Genomic DNA, 20,070 nt, shown 5'->3' with positions numbered 1-20,070 from the left:
TTGTTTGTGCAGATGCCTTGATGTCAGCAAAAAAAAAGTCTTTCACCTGCCACAGGGCTCCCTGATGACCTTTGCAGCATGGATCAACTATAGAAAACACAAAACATTTCTAGAATTGTAGCAACAGCCGGAAAAAGTAGAGCAGCATCTAACCCAAAAGCAGTTGACTATTTCTATGGATAGCATTTCTGGGATGTTGTTCCTACTGCTGAGTATGTCCTCAGCCGCAAAATGGCCACACTATCATCAAAATCAACATTCCACGCTAATTGACATCTGCCTGCTATACATACGTCCTGTGAACATTAACTGTGCACATACACTAATGCTTCCACCAATATAGTGTACAGCGTGATTCATCCCAAAAGTGTGTGCACATGTACAGAATATATTTTGAAGCTTTAAGGGCTGTTATAATGTACTGCTCATTCGGTGCGCAAAGGAGGAATCTGGAACTAGTCGTTCATTTATTCACAAAACCTAAAGAACACAGACACAGACTCCCTTTTCCCTCCCCAACCAGGTAGAAACCAACTCTTATATGGACTTAAGAATGATGCCATTACCTTTCCCAAATTAGTGACAACTGCTATCACTTAAACTAGAGCATGCATTTTATTGTGACAGGATTGCAATGTTAACAAGGACGCACAGTAGGACAGTGGTTAGCACTGTTGCTTCACAACACCACGGACTCAGGCTTGATGCTTTTAATTATAAAATAATAAATAAAATATGATAAACTTTATTTCTAATCACTTAATTCACAATTTTCTGATCAGACCTACAGAATTAAGCTCAACTAGCTCAGGTTGAAGAAATTAGTTGTTTTTTAATTCAACATACAAACGTACAAGTTATGAGCAGGAGTAGGTCACTGGGCCCCTCGAGCCTTCTCCGCCATTCAATAAGACCATGGCTGATCTGATTGTAACCTCAACTCCACATTCCCACCTACCCCCTCCAATAACCTTTCACCAGCTAGCTTATCAAAAATATGCCTTGAAGATATTCAAGACTGCTTCCACTGACTTTTGTGGCAGAGAGTGTAAAGACTCACAACACTGATGGGAAAGAAATTCTCCCCATCTCTGTCTTAAATGGGCAACCTCTTGGGCTGTATTCTCCCAAAATGAGACTAGGGCCGGGATTCTCTGAAATCCTGGCCAAGTGTTGACGCCGGTGTCAAAACCGACGCGAGCGACACCGGCGTCAACGGGCCCAGGCATTCACCCTTCTTCGGGGGCTAGTACGGAATGCTGTGCGCTCGAAGGCCGGCGTGGGTCTGCGCATGTGTGTGGGTTGCCATCTCTGCACCGGCCCATGGGAAATATGGCTGAGCCCTCCAGGGGCCCAGCGTGGAGGAACATAGGGCCCCCCCAGAATTAGCCCCCCCCCGCCGATCGGTAGGCTCCGATCGTGGGCCTGGCCACCGTGGAGGCCCACCTCCCGGAGTCAGATCACCCCACGCCCCCACCAGGATAGCCCCCGCAGCCAGAATTCCGAAGTCCCGCTGGGTAGGACCATACGTAACCCACGCCGGCGGGATTCGGCAGGCACTTGGCCGACGGGACTCAGCGGGCACTGACCGGCACGGCGGCGACCGCAGGGGCGCGATTGTCGCCGGAGAATTGGCGGCCCTGCGTCGGAGCGGCGTGGCGTGATTCTCGCGCCCCTCCCGGCGATTATCCGACCCATCGCGGGATCGGAGAATCCCGACCAATGTCCCCACGGCAGCATAAAAATGATGGAGTTTTAATCCCGAAATTCCGATAAAAAATTGAACTAATTCAATGCCCTGCAGGGGGCTAGCAGTGACCCGAAGTAAATCTCGCAGCTTTAGCTGCGGATACGGGCCCAGCACTTCCGGTTCGGAGCCCGCGCATGCACATGGCGACGGCTTCCAGCAGCCCCGCCGAGCTCCATGGCGGACTCAGACCACGGAGGCACACAGAGAAAGGAGACCCCACGATCGGCCGTGCACCAGGCCTGAAACCGTGCTGATCTAATCCCCGGTCGCCTATAAGGCCTCCCCTGGTCTCCGATCCCCCCCGCCTCCGACCAGGGTGGCCGCGGATTGAGTCCGCAGCCTCCCACGCCAGCATCCCGACCAGCAATGGGTGGTTAGTTCCACGCCGTTGGGAACTCGGTCGCGAGCGGAGGATTGCTGGGCAGGCCTCTGGCAATGGGCCCCTGGCTGCACGGGGTACTCTGCGGTCACGCCGATTTTCGGGGCCCGGTGAATCGCGGTGCCAGGCCCAAAAGTGAATTCTCTGCCCCAGCGCCGGCCATGATTTCGGCGTGGGGCTGCGGAGTATCCAACCCTTCGCTCTAGGTTCTCCCACAATAATAATCTTTATTATCGTCACAAGTCGGCTTACATTACATGACAATGAAGTTACTGCAAGAATCCCCTAGTCGCCACACACCGGCGCCTGTTTGGGTACTCAGTGCTAACCACTGTGCTACCGCGCCGCCCATACAGAGGAAATATTGGCCGGAATTCTCCGGTCTTTGCGATTGACGTTTCCTGTCGGCAGCAGACTCCCACCCCAGCGGTGAGGGGTGGTTGCAATGGCAAATCCCATTGACAAGCGGCGGGAAGATAGAATCCTGCTGTCAGCAAATGGCGCGTGGCCGAGAAGCAAGTAGCTGGTGGACCGGAGATATTAACTGATTGTCTCCACAAGACCCCTCAGGATCTTGGGCATCATTCTCCGACCCCCCACCGGGTCGGAGAATGGCCGGTGGCCGCCGTGAATCCCGCCCCCGCCGGTTGCCGAAGTCTCCGGCACCGGAGATTCGGCGGGGGCGGGAATTGCCCCGCGCCGGTTGGCGGGCCCCCCACTAGATTCTCCGGCCCGGATGGGCCGAAGTACCGCCAATAAATTGCCTGTCCCGCCGGCGTGGATTAAACCACCTTTTGAACAGCGGGACAAGGTGGCGTGGGCGGGCTCCGGGGTCCTGGGGGGGTGGGCGCGGGGCGATCTGGCCCCGGGGGGTGCCCCCACGGTGGCCTGGCCCGCGATCGGGGCCCACCGATCCGCAGGCGGGCCTGTGCCGTGAGGGCACTCTTTCCCTTCCGCCTCCGCCACGGTCTCCACCATGGCGGAGGCGGAAGAGACTCCCTCCACTGCGCATGCGTGGGAAACTGTCAGCGGCCGCTGACGCTCCCGCGCATGCGCCGCCCGAGATGTCATTTCCGCGCCAGCTGGCGGGGCAACAAAGGCCGTTTCCGCCAGCTGGCGGGGCGAAAATTCCTCTGGCGTCGGCCTAGCCCCTCAATGTTGGGGCTCAGCCCCCAAAGATGCGGAGCATTCCGGACCTTTGGGGCGGCGCGATGCCCGTCTGATTGGCGCCGTTTTGGGCGCCAGTCGGCGGACATCGCGTTGTTTCGGGAGAATTTCCCCCCTTATGGGCGGGATTCTCTGATCCTGAGACTAAGTGTTGACACCGTTGGAAACGCCGTCGCGTTTCTCGACGGCGTCAACAAGGCCTCAGGATCAGCAATTCTGGCCCCTACAGGGGGCCAGCACAGCACTAGAGCGGCCCACGCCGCTCCAGCTGCTGATCCCAGCGTCAACTGGGCACCGCGGGGTCCCAGCATGCGCAGTGGCACCGGCACCAATGCGCACAGGCACAGTGGCTCCCTTCTCCGCACCGGCCCCGATGCATCACGGTGTAGGGCTAAAGGGGCCGGCGCAGAAGAAAGGAGGCCCTAAGCCCGAGAGGCCGGCCCGCCGATCGGTGGGCCCCGATCGCGGGCCAGGCCACAACAGAGGCCCCCCCCAGGGCTGACCCCCCCTTGCCCCCCACAGGCCCCCCCGGACCCTTCCACGCTGAGGTCCCGCTGGCTGAGAGCAGATTAGAACGGCGCTGACGGGACTCAGGTTTCTTGTAACGGCCGATTGGCCCTTAGCCCATTCCGGGCCGAGAATCGGTGGGGGGGGGGCGCCTAGAGCGGCCCCCGAGCGGCGCCATGCCTACCACGCCGGCGCCATTGCCGTTGATTCTCCGCTCTGCAGAGAATCGCGTTGGGGCGGCATGGCGCGATTCGCCCCAGTCGTGGGGATTCTCCGGCCCGGCCCCGGGCTGAGAGAATCCCACCCTGCATGTTTCAATCAACCCGCTTCTTACTCTTCAAATCTCCAGCAGATACAAGCCTAGCCTGTCCAACCTTTCCAGTAAACCCAACCATTCGAGGTATTGTCTGGTAAACCTTCTCTGAACTGCTTCCAACGCATTTATATCTGTCCTTAAACAAAATTTAAAAAAATATCACATATGAGGGCTGATCACTTAACCTTGTGAAGAAGGTACAATTTTAAAGTGTTGATCTCTTTTTTCCTTGCCTGAAGATAATAACCCTGAATTTCCAGGGACTGGTCTCAATACCAGTTTGTTACAACAGCAGGAGATTGGAGTAAACAGCTAAAAATGGTCAAGTCCCTTTCCTCTAGGAATTCCACTGATGTCCCACCAAAATTACGGCAGGACTTCAAGACAAACCGCAGTGAGCATTCCAGTCAATGTGCATTTATGGAACCAGCCTAGCAGCCTGAGCTCATGAGTTCAAGCTTAATCTGAGAAAGTTGTGGAAATTAAGTCAGTAAATCTGGGAATTTGTAGGAAACAGCAGATGGAAAAAAAAAAATCACATTGTTGTGACGACCCAACTAGTTTACTACTATGTTTCAGGGAAGGGATCTTATCACCTTACCAGGTCTGGTCGTTATGTTATCTGGCTGACTCGTTGTGCTTTAAAAAAATGTATTAATTCATGGGACATGAGCGTCGCAGACTGTGCCAGCATTTATTACCCATCCCTAATTGCCCTTGAGGGGGCAGTTCATAAACCACATTGCTCTTGGTCTGGAATCGCATGTAGGCCAGAACCTGAAGGACATTAGTGAACCAAATGGGGTTTTATGACAATTGACAATGGCTTCATGGTCATCATTCGACTTTTAATTCCAGATTTTTATTGAATTGAAATTTCACCATCTGCAGTGGCAGGATTTGAAGCTGGATCCTCAGAGCATTGCTAGGTCTCTGGTTTACTAGTCCAGTGACAATACCACAATGTCACCACCTCCCCACTTATCTCTGAAGTGGCCTTGCAAACCACCCAATGACCAAATGGATGGACAATAATTTGCAAACTTGGTGATGAACTTACTCTGCCACAGTGCTTCTTAATTTTAACAAAACATGGGAAGAATAGCCCAGGTTCCTAAAAGTGTAATTTCATGACGTTACCCTTGTAATGGGTACACATATAATAGTGCAGCAACCGGGCAGCTTGCTATGGGGCAGTTCCTCATTTGTCAGCCCAAGCAGTAAATATTTGACCATAGGTGGGCAGCACTGTGGGCTATGCCGGGCCTTGTCTACTTCCATGAAAAAGAAAATTAGATAGCCACCAGGCCCTAGAATCGGCTTTATTTCCTTCCCTTTGCAGTACAAATGCCACTGAAATCAAGGCCGATTGTAATCCCTGCACTTTTAGCTCGGTTGAGATGGATTAACTCCAAAGAGTCAAGAACTTTGTATCTTCTTTGTCTAAGTGGCTGAGCAGCACGCAATGAGATGCAAGCACCCAGTGTGTCTTCATGTCATTATTATTTACCTGATTTCAATTTGCTGGTTGAAGTTGGAGGATATTTCCCACACAGAGAAGCACACCACATAGTTTTATTGACTTGATCACTCTGTAATCCCTGATTCCAAATTACAATTCAGTAATCAATTCTGAATGGATGATTACTCTGTCATCATTTCTGTGTTGCTTTATTTTTGCCCTCGAAATTTAAAAGCTCATTTTTGGATCTCAATACTGAATACATCTGCGTGTGGCAAAAGTCTGATCTAACTCAGTATTATTTTTAGTGAGGATCTTCACTTGTAAGAAGAGGGAAGCATCTGCGCTCCCTATCATGTATCTTTGGTATCCAATTAATATTTTTCTGATCCGGAGCTCCTGTTAATCATCTGTCTTCTTCGTGATCATTAAAAAGCCGAATTAAAGGAATTCTGTCAGCGAGGGACCATGTCTTAATGAATGACATTTTCTGCATAAGGTGAAAATGATTTTTGTTCCTACTTCTTTTTACTTTTTGCATAAAAATTCTGTCTCGGGTCCCCTCATAAATCCTTTGTCTGTGAGTGCTTCTGAATACTGGATGTAGAACACTTAAAATAATGAAGCTCGGTTTTACAGATTTTTAATAACACTTAATAAATTAATGAACGAAATGGCACATTTTTATGATTGTGTCATTCTAAGTGTGAAGCTACTCTCCAAAGTATGTACATGGGGGTGCATTATTTACTTTTCATGGATTAGATGACAATAACATTCAATATATAAGGTGTGAGCTGACAGGTATAATGAGGTTCCATCTGTGTTGTGATAGATATGAGGGCTTACTTCCAATGTATTGTTTAAAAGCAATTCTCCATTAAAACGACAGTGCCAGATGCTTAGTAAGCGAATATGGATATCGTCCAGAAAATTGGATGAACATCATTTTTGAAAGTATTTTATTAACTGGAATATTTAATCCTGGTATGTGCAAAGGGCATGTACCAATATACAAATGTCTTTGTAAGGCTTCTATTATGGCAGTTTGATATGCAACAGTACCATTTTCTAAATTCTGTCATGATTGTAAGAGCGCCTGCATGATGATTCACTTGTGTGATGGTTATTTTCTTGACAGTGCCTTTGACTTGGTGAACATTCATCTTTTCCATGATGCTTCCAATTTAATTGCTTGGGAAACAAGCCCATCTGTCTACTCAGGAACCCGACAGAAAGCTCTCACTTATGTGCTGGATAGGTAAGCAGGATATATCTACTTTGTATTTTATACACTGAAACCAAGAGGCCTCTTAATTTTGAAAATTGTTCGGTTGGATTTGATGGCGAGATTCTGAAAGTCTTTATTCGATGTGGTTTGCACTGCTGACTGGATTGCATGCTGGGAATTAGTATTAAAGGATGCCATCTTCCCGATCAGCTTTTGGCATGTATTTCTTCATTTGATTATAGGCACGTGGCAAAATGATGTAAATTGCATTGAAATTCATCAATGTCCGACTCGTGTGTGATGTCTTAATATATGCCCCTTCCTCTCCCTAAAATAGAAAGCAAAATTGGCCAATAATTTTTCATGTCAACAATGTCCCTTTAATGGGATTTGATTTTTAACATGCCAGAAAAATATAATTAGTAAATTGCAATTGAAAGACCACAGGGGCGGATGGTTCAACATCAGGGTTGGTTTTGGACTGCCTGCCTATCATGCACCCAGCCAATTGAATGGATGGAAAAATCAGGCATGGTGTATTACAGGCTGACCTGCTTCTGCCAGTTTAACCCCCCCCCCGCCCCCCTTACTGTAATTGCAAGATCCGCCTCAGGTCTTAAAGCTTTGTTGGCAAACGTTGTCCTGAGTCTTATGGTATTATCACTGAGTAAAATCTTAAGTATTGTTTCAAGGAGCAAGAAGTGCAAGTTACTCTATTAATCTGCAATTTGTGTCTGGCGAACAATTATGCTCAATCATTTCTTAATCGGGAAGTGAATCAGTGAAGAGCTGAATTTTGTTGGGAGATATTCAATTTTAACAGAGAAAGAATGACTACAGACATAAACTAAATATGAGTAATGGACTGTATTAAAATTAATAACATAAGATACAGAAAAACATGGAAGCCTGGCCAGAGCTACTTTTTGCCTTTAAAAAGTCTCAGCTATAAAAAGAGGCAAAGTTGTATACACCAGACTGCAATTTACCGGAGGTTTTTTTTGCCGAGCTTTCGATGGCCTAAGTTCAGTAAAGGCTTGTTAAGATCAACTTTCTTTGTGCCACATGTTAATATTTTCTAAATTTATTCTCCTTTCTCTCATATCCAACTTATCCATTTTGCTGTGGAGATTATAGAGTACCCCTGGTGATCTTATTATAAGAACATTTACGGCACTCGTGCTAAATTATTATTTTTGCTATTTTAATCGAGGCATTTTTCCTACTTAATTTTTAATTCCTCAATTAAAACAACGTAATTTTTACCCTTTGTGTGCCTCTGTGTAGAAGATGCTGAGTGCTTGTTATTTCCTTTTGATTTGAAACCCCGAGAAGAATGAAGCAAGATTAACACTGTATATGCCTGGCTTTCTGTGCAGTGTGGTGAATGAGACTATGGCCGGGATTCTCCATTCAACGCCGCTCTAAGCGGGATTCTTTTAGTTTTATAAATTTAGAGTACTCAATTACTTATTTTCCAATTAAGGGGCACTTTAGCATGGCCAATCCACCTACCCCCTACCCAGCACATCTTTGGATGGTCCTTTTATAAGGTCACATCTTTGGATTGTGGAGGTGAGAACCACGCAAACATGGGTGAATGTGCAACTCCACACGAACAGTGACCCGGGGCCGGGATCGAACCCGAGTTCTCGGCGGCGTGAGGCAGCAGTGCTAACCACTGCGCCACTCTAATCGGGATTCCTGATTAGGCAGAGAATGGAGCGTCGGGGAGGAAAGGCGCCAAACCCGTTGCGATGCTCTGATCCCTGCCGGTGGCCTCAGCGCGCTAGCTGCCCCGTGCCAATAGGAGTATGCCAAGCAAGCATTTACATAAATGTTAATGTCATTAACGGGCTTGAAACCCGAATCTAGGGCGGGATTCCCCCGCAACAGGCCGGATGGCCTGATGCCGTCCCCAAGAGCGGCGCGAACCGCTCCGATGTTGGGCCGATTGGAAGGTGCGAAATCCTCCGCACTTCCAGGGGTTAGGCCAGCGGCAGAGGGGTTGGCGCCGCGCCAACCAGTGCCGAAGGTCCGTCGCATGCGCAGAACCCCCGGCGTGTTTCCTACGCATGCACAGGAGGGTGCTTCTCCACGCCGGCCATGGCGGAGCCCTACAGAGGCTGGCACGGAAGGAAAGAGTACCCCACGGCACAGGCCCGCCCGCCGATCGGTGGGCCCCCGGGGCCAGATCCCCCCGTGCCCCTCAAAGACTCAACTAGCCGGCCTACAAGCCAGGTCCCCCCGTGATGGACCATGTCCATTTCACGCCAGTGGGACTGGTCAGGAAACGACGGTCGCTCGGCCCATCGGGGCCCAGAGAATTGCCAGGGGGGCTGCTGCCAACGACCCCCAACCAGCGCGGCGTAAGCCCCGCCCCCACCCGAAAACTGGCGCCGGAGAATACAGCAGCCGGCGTCGGAGTGGCGGGGCGGGATTCGCGCCGCCCCCCCCCCCCCCCCCACCGGGGATTCTCCGACCCCACTGGTATCGGCAGCTGGAGCGGCACGAACCGCTCCAGCGCCGTGCAGGGGCCAGAATTACTCCTGGCAGCGGCCCGTTCATGCCGTCGTAAAATGCAACGGCATTTACGACGGCGTGGACACTCTGCCGCGGGGTGGGAGGATCCCGCCCCCCATTTATTTATTTCTTAAGCAGTATTAAGAGGGATTACCTCCCTCTACCTTATTTCCACATTGGGCAGCATTGACTGGGGTGATTTCTGTACTTCTGTGATTAATCTGCAGCACTTAATTTCAAACAGTTCAATTGTTCTCTAAAGAACAATCTTTGTCGCCAAGTTTCAGCAACAGTCACATTTGAATTATGTTGTCATTGAGAAAACAAAATCCAGACTCAAACTGATTTTTGTTCATTTCAGCATTTCATCAGGTTTGTCACTTAAGATTTCCAAAAATGTGGACATTTTTGTCCCTGACAGGGATCCCTGACAGGGATCACACTGGTATTTCTTACTGCTCTTACTTTATTGTTCCACGCCTTTAGTTTTTTTTTGTTCTTGATTTTGTTTATCTTGTCTATCAGCCATGGTTCAGTTGGTAGCCGACCCGCCTCTGAATCACAGGGTACCGGGTTTAAGGCTAAAAAAATTCACCATTATCGGCGCAAAGTCCGCCGATCGGCGCCAAAAACGACGCAAATCCGACCTTCATCACGCCACCCCAAACATCGCAAAGTCTCCGGCCCGGAATGGGCTAGCAGCGACGTGACGGGATCCACGCTTGCTCACGTGCTTCACGGCGTGCGGCGTCATACACGCCGCACGGCGTGACGGCTCATCAGGACGCGCTGCTCCCCCCTCCCACCCGACCGGAACACCCGACCGGAACACCCGACCGGAACACCCGACCGGATGGCCGCCCGCCGCTCAGCCCCGAGGTTTCAGTCACGGGATGTGGAGGCGCTCCTGGACGCAGTGGAGCAGAGGAGGAGGCCCTGTATCCCGGGCACGGCCGCAGAGTTGCCCCACGCCACAGCCGGCGTCTGTGGAGGGAGGTGGCAGAGGCCGTCACCGCTGTGGCCCTGACACCATGGACAAGCACCCAGTGCCACAAGAAGGTGAACAAACTCGTCAGAGCAGCCAGGGTGAGCCTCCCCCGCCCGATATCCATATCCCCCATATCCCCCCTCCCCCATATCGCCCATATCCCCCCTCCCCCATATCCCCCTCCCAATATCCCCCATATCACCCCTCCCCCATATCCCCATATCCCCCCTCCCCCATATCCCCCCTCCCTCATATCCCCCATATCCTCCCTCCCCCATATCCACCCTCACAAATATCCCCCCTCCCCCATACTCCCCCTCCCCATATCCCCCCATATCCCCCTCCCCCATATCCCCCCTCCCCCATATCCCCCTCTCCATATCCCCCTCCCCATATCCCCTCCCCATATCCCCCATATCCCCCTCACCCATATCCCCCCCATATCCCCCTCCCCCATATCCCCCATATCCCCCCTCCCCCATATCCCCCCTCCCCCATATCCCCCCATATCCCCCTCCCCATATCCCCCTCCCCCATATCCCCCCTCCCCCATATCCCCCCTCCCCCATATCCCCCCCATCCCCAATATCTCCCCTCCCCATATCCCCCCTCCCCCATATTCGCCTTCCCCCATTTCCCCAAGTGAATCCAGCCCTAACCTCAACCTCTGCAATACACGCGCAACCGATGGCGTGCATTCATATAGCTGTCTAACACTGTTGCCTTTTACCCCTGCCACCACCCGCCACAGGAGAAGTGCGCACACAACACCAGGGAGCATGTGAGGACTGGAGGAGGCCCCGCTGATGAGAGGCCACTGACCGAACACGAAGAAAGGGCCCTGGAACTGGCTGGCGGACCTGAGGACCGGGAGGTTGCTGATGCAGAGGTCGGGGGTGTACTAGCAAGTGAGCCACCGACAGCCCGTCCCCATATCCCCCCTCCCCTATATCCCCCTCCCCATATCACCTGATCACTGCCTGCGTGTCTAACCATGCATGCTTCATTGTGTATCGCAGGAGCAAACGTCGAGGCACCCATCCCCGCAGATGCAGACCTCCCGCAGGATGCCCCTCGGAGGCCATGGGAGACGGAGAGACCCGGACCCTCCGGCATGCGATGCCCGCATGGTGCCCCTCGGAGGCCATGGGAGACGGAGAGACCCGGACCCTCCGGCTTGCGACGCCCGCATGATGCCCCTCGGAGGCCACGGGAGACGGAGAGACCCGGACCCTCCAGCATGCGACGCCCGCAGGATGCCCCACGCACACCACTGGAGACGGAGAGACCTGGAGCAACAGAGAGACGACGCCCCCGTCTCGTGCGGGTGCGACGACGCAGGCGTGTGCCACCCAGCGACGAGAGGGGCAGCCACAGGCCCCCATCACAGCCGAGCCAGGACACCACTACCCAGGACACCACTACCCAGGACACCAGTACCCAGGACACCACTACCCAGGACACCCCTACCCGGGACAGCACTACCCAGGAAAACGAAATACCGGACAGTGACTCAGAGTGGATGGGTGGAGACGAACCCCCACCCCAAAGTGCCATGGACTCAGATTGGGACGAAGAGCACGACACAACGCCACTGCTGTCACCAACACCCTCCACCATCGCAGAAACACTCACCTCGGTTGGGCACTTTAGTGATGAGGCGTCTGGTACACTCACTGGTGTGCACAACACAGCCGTCCCGGTACAGCAGGGGGAGGTAGGAGCGGCAGAGGGGCCGGGCGGTCGGAGGGCAGCCCAGCCCAAGCGAACACCTGCCACCCAGATGGATCCCGGGTTCATGGAGTTACCACACCCACACATAGATCCGATGCAACCACCGACCCGGAGGTGAGCGAAGAGGGTGACGGCCGGCTTGCGGCGGCTGCAGTCGCAGGTGGAGGAGTCCACCCGTGTCCAGGAGCTGGGAGTGGTGCCGGTCATGCGTACCACCCAGGCCGACACCGCACGGGTGGCGTCCGCGGTGGAGGCAATGGGTGCGACGGTGTCAGACATGGGGAACGGTTTGCGAGGCCTGGGACTTTCCGTGCAGGCAGCGTCTGTGGCCCAGGACATGGCTGCCCTCTCACAGGAGGCCATGAGCCAGTGCCAGCGCCAGATGGCAGAGGCGCTCAACGCCATGGCCCAGTCTCAGCAGTCCATAGCCCAGTCTCTGCAGGCCATGGCCCAGTCTCAGCAGGCCATGGCCCAGTCTCAGCAGGCCATCGCTGAGGGCATGGCCATCGCTGAGGGCATCGGCGCCATTGGCCATGTGCGAGCCGGCGTCGCACAGTCACAGACAGGGTTTGCCAATCCCCTCAGCTCCATGGCTGCAAAACTGCAGTCCCCTGTCGATACCAGCACGGGCCTCCAGGACTGGCAGCGCCAGATGTCGGGGGGGCGTCGGATGGCCAGTCCGTTCGCATCACCCACCCATGTAGAGGCCTGGGGGCTATCGGGCACCCCGAGGGAGGAGGAGGTGCTGTGGTCCGTCCCGGGTCCCCCTGTAGGGGAGGTCCCGGAACACCGCGACACCTCGGACTCCCCCCCTTCCGTCCCAGGTGCATCGGGTGGGCAACAGGCAGGACAGGCTGGCAGCCCGCCATCCCAGTCGCCCGGGCCGCATCCTGGCCCATCTAGGCCAGGACGCCCCAGGAAACGGCCGCCAAAGGGATCCCGTGTCAGAGGGCAGGAATCACATGAGTCCACCTCCAGTTCTGCTGTGCCGTCTGGGGAACCACGTAGACATAGTCAAAGGGCCAGTAAGGCCAAACAATTAGACACTGAGTAAGTTGGCACGGGTGCAGGGCACAGATGAGTTTTAGGGGATAGGGCACGTGCATGAACTCCTTTGGTTATTAAAGTCAATGTCACACCTACAGAAGCTGCCTTTGTGCTCTGTCCAAATCGTGTGGGGGTGTCATGTACGTTGAGCGCAAGTGTGTGTGTGTGAGGGGTGGTCTTACCTCAGCCCCAGGTGAGTCTGCCCCCTTCCCTCTGGGCCGCCATCAACATACCCCCGGGCAGAGGACGGGACCGTGCGCTGCAGTGTCACAGCCGCATGCAGGGATGGTCCGGGTGGATGGTGGTACTGTGGCCATGGGTCAGACATAGTCCAACGATGTGGAGCCAGGAGCTCACCGCAGGGCGGGTTGTCATCATCCTCCATGGCCTGCAATAGACACGCGTCCACCGGCAACTGTGTGAGCCCGGCCGTTGTGCCGCAGGTGGATCGGCAATGTGGGGGTGGTGTGCATGCTGGTGGGGTGGGTGGGGTTGGGGAGGGAGGTGAGGGTGCTGGGTGGGTGGATGGGTGGGGGGTGTGGGTGGTCGGCTGTTGCCGTGGTGTGCGGTCTGTGGCCATACTACCCGATTCCCACGCCCATCTAGTCAGTGAAGCGGGCAGCTATCAGCCTGTCCCGTGCCCGCTGGCCCAGCCGGTAACGGTGGACAGCCACCCGCCCGTGTCTAGCCCGTCTGCCCTGACCATTGCCCCCATCCCCTTCATCTGGGAGGACTGCATCTCTTCCTGCTGCTCCTCCACTCCGCCCTCCTCTGCCTGCGGCACATCGCCCCTCTGCTGGGCTATATTGTGCAGGACGCAGCACACCACAATGATGCGACCGACCCTATCTGACCGATACTGGAGGGCGCCCCCAGAGAGGTCCAGGCACCTGAAACGCACCTTCAGCACGCCAAAGCACCTCTCTATCACTCCCCTTGTCGCTACATGGGCATCATTGTAGCGGTTCTCCGCCTCATTGCGTGGCCTCCGTACAGGCGTCATCAGCCACGATCGCAATGGGTAGCCCCTGTCGCCCAGCAACCAGCCCCTCAGCCGGGGATGGCGTCCCTCGTACATGCCGGTGATGTCTGACCGCGACAACACGTATGAGTCATGTACACTGCCCGGGTAACGGGCGCAGACGTGCAGGATCATCATGCGGTAGTCGCAGACCACCTGTATGTTCATCAAATAGGTCCCCTTCCTATTGGTGAACACGGCCCTGAGCAGGTGGCACATGTGTGCCACGGTTTCCCGCCTCATCCGGAGTCTCCTCCTGCATTCCCAGTCCGTGAGGTCCTGGTATGACTGCCGGGGCCGGTACACACGGGGCGCCCTCGGGTGCCTCCGTTGCCGTGGGGCCGCGACGTCCTCCTCCCCCTCCTCGTCCTGTCGATCAGGTGTCCCTCCAGCCTGGGCGACTGCCGCCTGCCCCTCTGCGGCAGCCTGCGCCGCCTCTCTGGCATGCTCCTCCTCCTCCACATCCAGGGCAACATAGACATTAGCGGCTGCCGCCACGGCGGCCAACATCGCTGGTTGATCGGAAAACATGACGGCCTGGTTGGGGGGGGGGGAACAACGACATGTCGTCATTGCCCATACCCCCTCCTCCCCCCAGCCAGGTGGCATGGACCGCATGGGTCCAACTGTTGGAGGCTGGCACCTGGCCAGGTGGACCAACTCACTTGCCCTCGCACCCCCCTCCCCGGCAGGGACCCCCCCATCCTCCTCCTCGACACAGACCCCATCCTCCTCCCCGGCACGGACCCCATCCCCCCTCCACGGCACGGACACCCCCCCCATCCCCCCTCAACGGCACGGACCCCACCATCCCCCCTCACCGGCATGGACCCCATCCTCCTCCCCAGCACGGACCCACCATTCCTCCTCCCCGGCACGGACCCCCCCATCCCCCCTCCCCGGCACGGACCCCCACATCCTCCACCCCGGCACTGATCCCCCCCTGCCCGTCACGGACCCCATCCTCCTCCCCGGCAAGGACCCCCCCATCCTCCTCCCCGGCACGGACCCCCCCATCCCCCCTCCCCGGCACGGACCCCCCCATTCCCCCCTCCCCAGCACGGACCCCCCCATCCTCATCCCCGGCACGGACCCCCCATCCCCCCTCCCCGGCATGAACCCCATCCTCCTCCCCGGCACGGACCCCCCATCCTCCTCCCCGGCACGGAGCCCCCCATCCCCCCTCCCCGGCACGGACCCCCCCCCATCCTCCTCCCCGGCACGGACCGCCCATTCCCCCTCCCCGGCACGGACCGCATCCTCCTCCCTGGCACGGATCCCCCCCTGCCCGTCACGGACCCCATCCTCCTCCCCGGCAAGGACCCCCCCCATCCTCCTCCCCGGCACAGACCCCCCCATACCCCCTCCCCGGCACGGACCCCCCATCCCCCCTCCCCGGCACGGACCCCCCCATCCTCCTCCCCGGCACGGACCCCCCCATCCTACTCCCCGGCACGGACCCCCCCAATCCCCCCTCCCTGGCACGGACCCCCCCATCCTCATCCCCGGCACGGACCCCCCATCCCCCCTCCCCGGCATGAGCCCCATCCTCCTCCCCGGCACGGACCCCCCCATCCTCCTCCCCGGCACGGAGCCCCCCATCCCCCCTCCCCGGCACGGACCCCCCCATCCTCCTCCCCGGCACGGACCCCCCATTCCCCCTCCCCGGCATGGACCGCATCCTCCTCCCTGGCACGGACCCCCCCATCCTCCTCCCCGGCACTGACCCCTCCATCCCCCCTCCCCGGCACGGATCCTCCCATCCCCCCTCCCCAGCACGGACCCCCGCATCCTCCTCCCTGGCACGGACCCCCCCCATCCTCCGCCCCGGCACGGACCCCCCCATCCCCCCTCCCCGGCACGGACCCCCCCATCCCCCCTCCCCGGCACGGAACCCATCCTCCTCCCCGGCACGGACCCCCCCCCATCTTCCTCCCCGGCATGGACCCCCCCCATCCCCCCTCCCCGGCACGGACCACCCCATCCCCCCTCCCCAGCACGGACCCCTCCATCCCCCTCCCCGGCACGGACCCCCCCATTCTCCTCCCCGGCACGGACACCCCCATCCCCCTCCCTGGCACGGACCCCCCATACCCACTCCCCGGCACGGACTCCCCCATCCTCCTCCCCGGCACAGACCACCCCACCCTCCTCCCCGGCACGGACCCCCACACCCCCCCTCCCCGGCACGGACCCTCCCATCCTCCTCCCCGGCACGGACCCCCCCATCCCCCCTCCCCGGCACGGACACCATCCTCCTCCCCGGCACGGACCCCCCCATTCTCCTCTCCGGCACGGACACCCCCATCCCCCTCCCTGGCACGGACCCCCCATACCCACTCCCCGGCACGGACCCCATCCTCCTCCCCGGCACGGACCCCCCCCCATCTTCCTCCCCGGCATGGACCCCCCCCATCCCCCCTCCCCGGCACGGACCACCCCATCCCCCCTCCCCGGCACGGACCCCTCCATCCTCCTCCCCGGCACGGACCCCCCCATCCTCCTCCCCGGCACGGACCCCCCCATTCTCCTCCCCGGCACGGACACCCCCATCCCCCTCCCTGGCACGGACACCCCATACCCACTCCCCGGCACGGACTCCCCCATCCTCCTCCCCGGCACGGACCACCCCACCCTCCTCCCCGGCACGGACCCCCACACCCCCCCTCCCCGGCACGGACCCTCCCATCCTCCTCCCCGGCACGGACCCCCCCATCCCCCCTCCCCGGCACGGACACCATCCTCCTCCCCGGCACGGACCCCCCCATCTTCCTCCCTGGCACGGACCCCCCCATCCCCCCATCCCCCCTCCCTGGCACGGACCCCCCCATCCCCCCTCCCTGGCACGGACCCCCCCATCCCCCCTCCCTGGCACGGACCCCCCCATCCCCCCTCCCCGGCACGGACCCCCCCATCCTCCTCCCCGGCACGGACCCCCCCATCCTCCTCCCCGGCACGGACCCCCCATCCCCCCTCCCCGGCACGGACCCCCCCATTCTCCTCCCCGGCACGGACCCCCCCATCCTCCTCCCCGGCACGGACCCCCCATTCTCCTCCCCGGCACGGACCCCCCCATCCTCCTCCCCGGCACGAACCCCTCCCCCATCCCCCCTCCCGGCACTCCCCAGGAGACCAGCCCACTCTAACCCCCCCCCCCCCCGCCGCACACACACACACAAAACCCTACACACACCTCTCCCCCACACATTCAGACTGCGGCCACGCCATCGTCTGTCCAGCGGCCAACCCCCCAGGCCGTCACCCACCTCCACTCTGTAAACCTTGAGCACAGGTTGACGCCGATTGAAAGGAGGTTTGATTTACGCCGACGTGACCCATCATCACGTCGACGGGACTTCGGCCCATCCGGACGGGAGAATACCGACAGGCCCAAAATCGATTGCCTTGCGCCCACCCGTGCCATTCTCCGAGGTCTGCGGCGCCATTGACGCCCCGCCGACTTTTCTCCGTTCGGAGACTTCGGCGGGCGGCGGGGGCGGAATTCACGGCGGCCAAAGGCCATTCTCCGACCCGCTGGGGGGTCGGAGGATGACGCCCCAGGGCTGAACTCAAAGACTTGACACGCGAGTGCAGTACTGAGAGAGTAGTGCTCTGTCCTTTGGGTGAATTGTTAAACCAAGGCCCTCTTCGAAGGAAAACAAAATCAAATGAGGCAATAAGAATACTGGTCTGAACTGGTCTTGTGTACTTTAAAATGGAACACCGTTTCGATGAGGAAATAAGAATACTGGTCCGAACCAGGGGCGGGATTCTCCGACCCCCCACGCTGGGTCGGAGAATCGCCGGGGGCTGGCCTGAATCCCGCCCCCGCCGGTTGCCGAATTCTCCGGCACCAGGGGCGAAATTCTCCCCCAATGGCGGGATGTCCGCCGACTGGCGCCAAAGCCGGCGCCAATCAGACGGGCATCGCGCCGGCCCAAAGGTGCGGAAGGCTCCGCATCTTTGGCGACCTAGCCCCAACATTGAGGGGCTAGGCCGACGCCGGAGGGATTTCCGCCCTGCCAGCTGGCGGAAATGGCGTTTGTTTCCCCGCCAGCTGGCGCGGAAATGCGGCGCATGCGCGGGAGCGTCAGCGGCCGCTGTCAGTTTCCCGCGCATGCGCAGTGGGGAGAGTCTCTTCCGCCTCCGCCATGGTGGAGGCCGTAGCGGAGGCGGAAGGGAAAGAGTGCCCCCACGGCACAGGCCCGCCCGCGGATCGGTGGGCCCCGATCACGGGCCAGGCCACCATGGGGGCACCCCCCGGGGTCAGATCGCCCCGCGCCCCCCCCCAGGACCCCGGAGCCCACCCACGCCGCCTGGTCCCGCCGGTAAATACCAGGTTTGATTTACGTCGGCGGGACAGGCAATTCCTGGGCGGGACTTCGGCCCATCCGGGCCGGAGAATCCAGCGGGGGGTCCCGCCAATCGGCGCGGCCGGATTCCCGCCCCCGCCCAATCTCCGGGAGCGGAGACTTCGGCGGGGGCGGGATTCACGGCGGCCAACGGCCATTCTCCTACCCGGCGGGGGGTCGGAGAATGACGCCCCAGATATTCGGCGGGGCCGGGAATCGCGCCGCGCCGGTGGGCGGGCCCCCCTCCACCGGCGATTCTCCGGCCCGCGATGGGCCGAAGTCCCACCGCTGTCAACCCACGCCAGCCGGCGTGGATTGAACCACCTTTGGGACAGTGGGATACGGCGGCGCGGGCGGGCTCCGGGGTCCTGGGGAGGGCATGGGGCCATCTGGCCCCAGGGGGTGCCCCCACGGTGGCCTGACCCGCGATCGGGGCCCACCGATCCGCGGACGGGCCTGTGCCGTGGGGGAACTCTTTTCCTTCCGCCTTCGCCATGGTCTCCCGCGCATGCGCCGCACGGCAAAGTCAGTTTCGCGCCAGCTGGCGGGGCACCAAAGGCCTTTCCCGCCAGCTGGCGGGGCGGAAATCAGTCTGGCGCGGGCCTAGCCCCTCAAGGTTAGGGCTCGGGCCCTCAAGATCCAGAGGATTCCGCTCCTTTGCGGCGGCGCGATGCCGGACTGATTCGCGCCGTTTTTGGTGCCGATCGGTGGACATCGCGCCGATATCGGAGAATCCCGCCCCAGGTCCTGGACAATATTTATCCGCCAATCAAAATCACAGAAAACAGATTATCTGGTCACTATCACATATCTGTTTGTGGGAGTTTGCTGAGCTCAATTATTTGGTGCATTTCCTACATAACAACAGTGATGATATTTCATATTTCATATTTACTTCATTGGCTGCAAAGTGCACTGAGGTGACCGGTGGTCATGAGAAGCTCTGTATCAATGCAAGTCTTTTGAACTGTCTCTCTTGCTCCCACTATCTGCTTGTTAAAGACTCAATTCCATGTCCATGCCAATTGAGAGTTCCCAAACAATGAAGCAAGAATGAAACTGTTCTCCAGACCACCGTTGCTGTGCAGAATGGATATGTTTTGACTGCATTTGTATGAAACAGCAGTGATTGAACCATTGTTGCAGCATAACAAACCATGTGCAATGTTGGGCCTGATTCCCAGCCTCGTGGCAACTATACATCTGTATTTACCAAAAAATGTTCATGGGGCAGATGGTGATTGATCATTTGGATCCACTCAGAACCAGGGGCAGGATTCTGCGGGAATTGGTGTGGCGGGTATCTCCAGCGTCGAGGAGTGGCGTGAACCACTCCAGCGTCGGGCCACCCCAAGGTGCGGAATCCTCCGCACCTTCGGGGGCTGGGCTGGCACTGGGGTGCTTTGCGCCGTGACAGCCGGAGGGGAATGGGCTTGGCAACACACCAACCGGCACTGAAGGGCCTCCGCCCGCCGGCGCGAGTTGGCGCTTGCGCGAGAGCGCCAGCGTGTGCTGTCATCAACTTAGTGCATGCGCAGAGGGGTTCGTCTCCGTACCAGCAATGGCGGACCAGTACAGCCGCCGATGTGGAGG

The 20,070-nt window shown here is 58.0% G+C and overlaps 1 protein-coding gene across 5 annotated transcripts in view; it reads left to right on the top strand.

Annotated features, from left to right (window-relative positions):
- Window positions 1–20,070, top strand: part of inpp5a (inositol polyphosphate-5-phosphatase A) — a 752,293-nt gene that overhangs the window by 521,519 nt on the left and 210,704 nt on the right. For all 5 annotated transcript variants that reach the window (XM_072479145.1, XM_072479144.1, XM_072479142.1 and 2 more), the window contains one exon: window positions 6,723–6,842. In XM_072479145.1, coding sequence (XP_072335246.1) covers window positions 6,723–6,842 — 120 coding nt within the window. The remainder of the gene's footprint in view (window positions 1–6,722; window positions 6,843–20,070) is intronic.

The sequence above is a fragment of the Scyliorhinus torazame genome, chromosome 16 (assembly GCF_047496885.1).
Source record: "Scyliorhinus torazame isolate Kashiwa2021f chromosome 16, sScyTor2.1, whole genome shotgun sequence".
In the NCBI taxonomy this organism is placed as follows: domain Eukaryota; kingdom Metazoa; phylum Chordata; class Chondrichthyes; order Carcharhiniformes; family Scyliorhinidae; genus Scyliorhinus; species Scyliorhinus torazame.
Note: the sequence above shows the minus strand (reverse complement) of the source record. Positions and strands in the feature narration are given on the sequence as shown.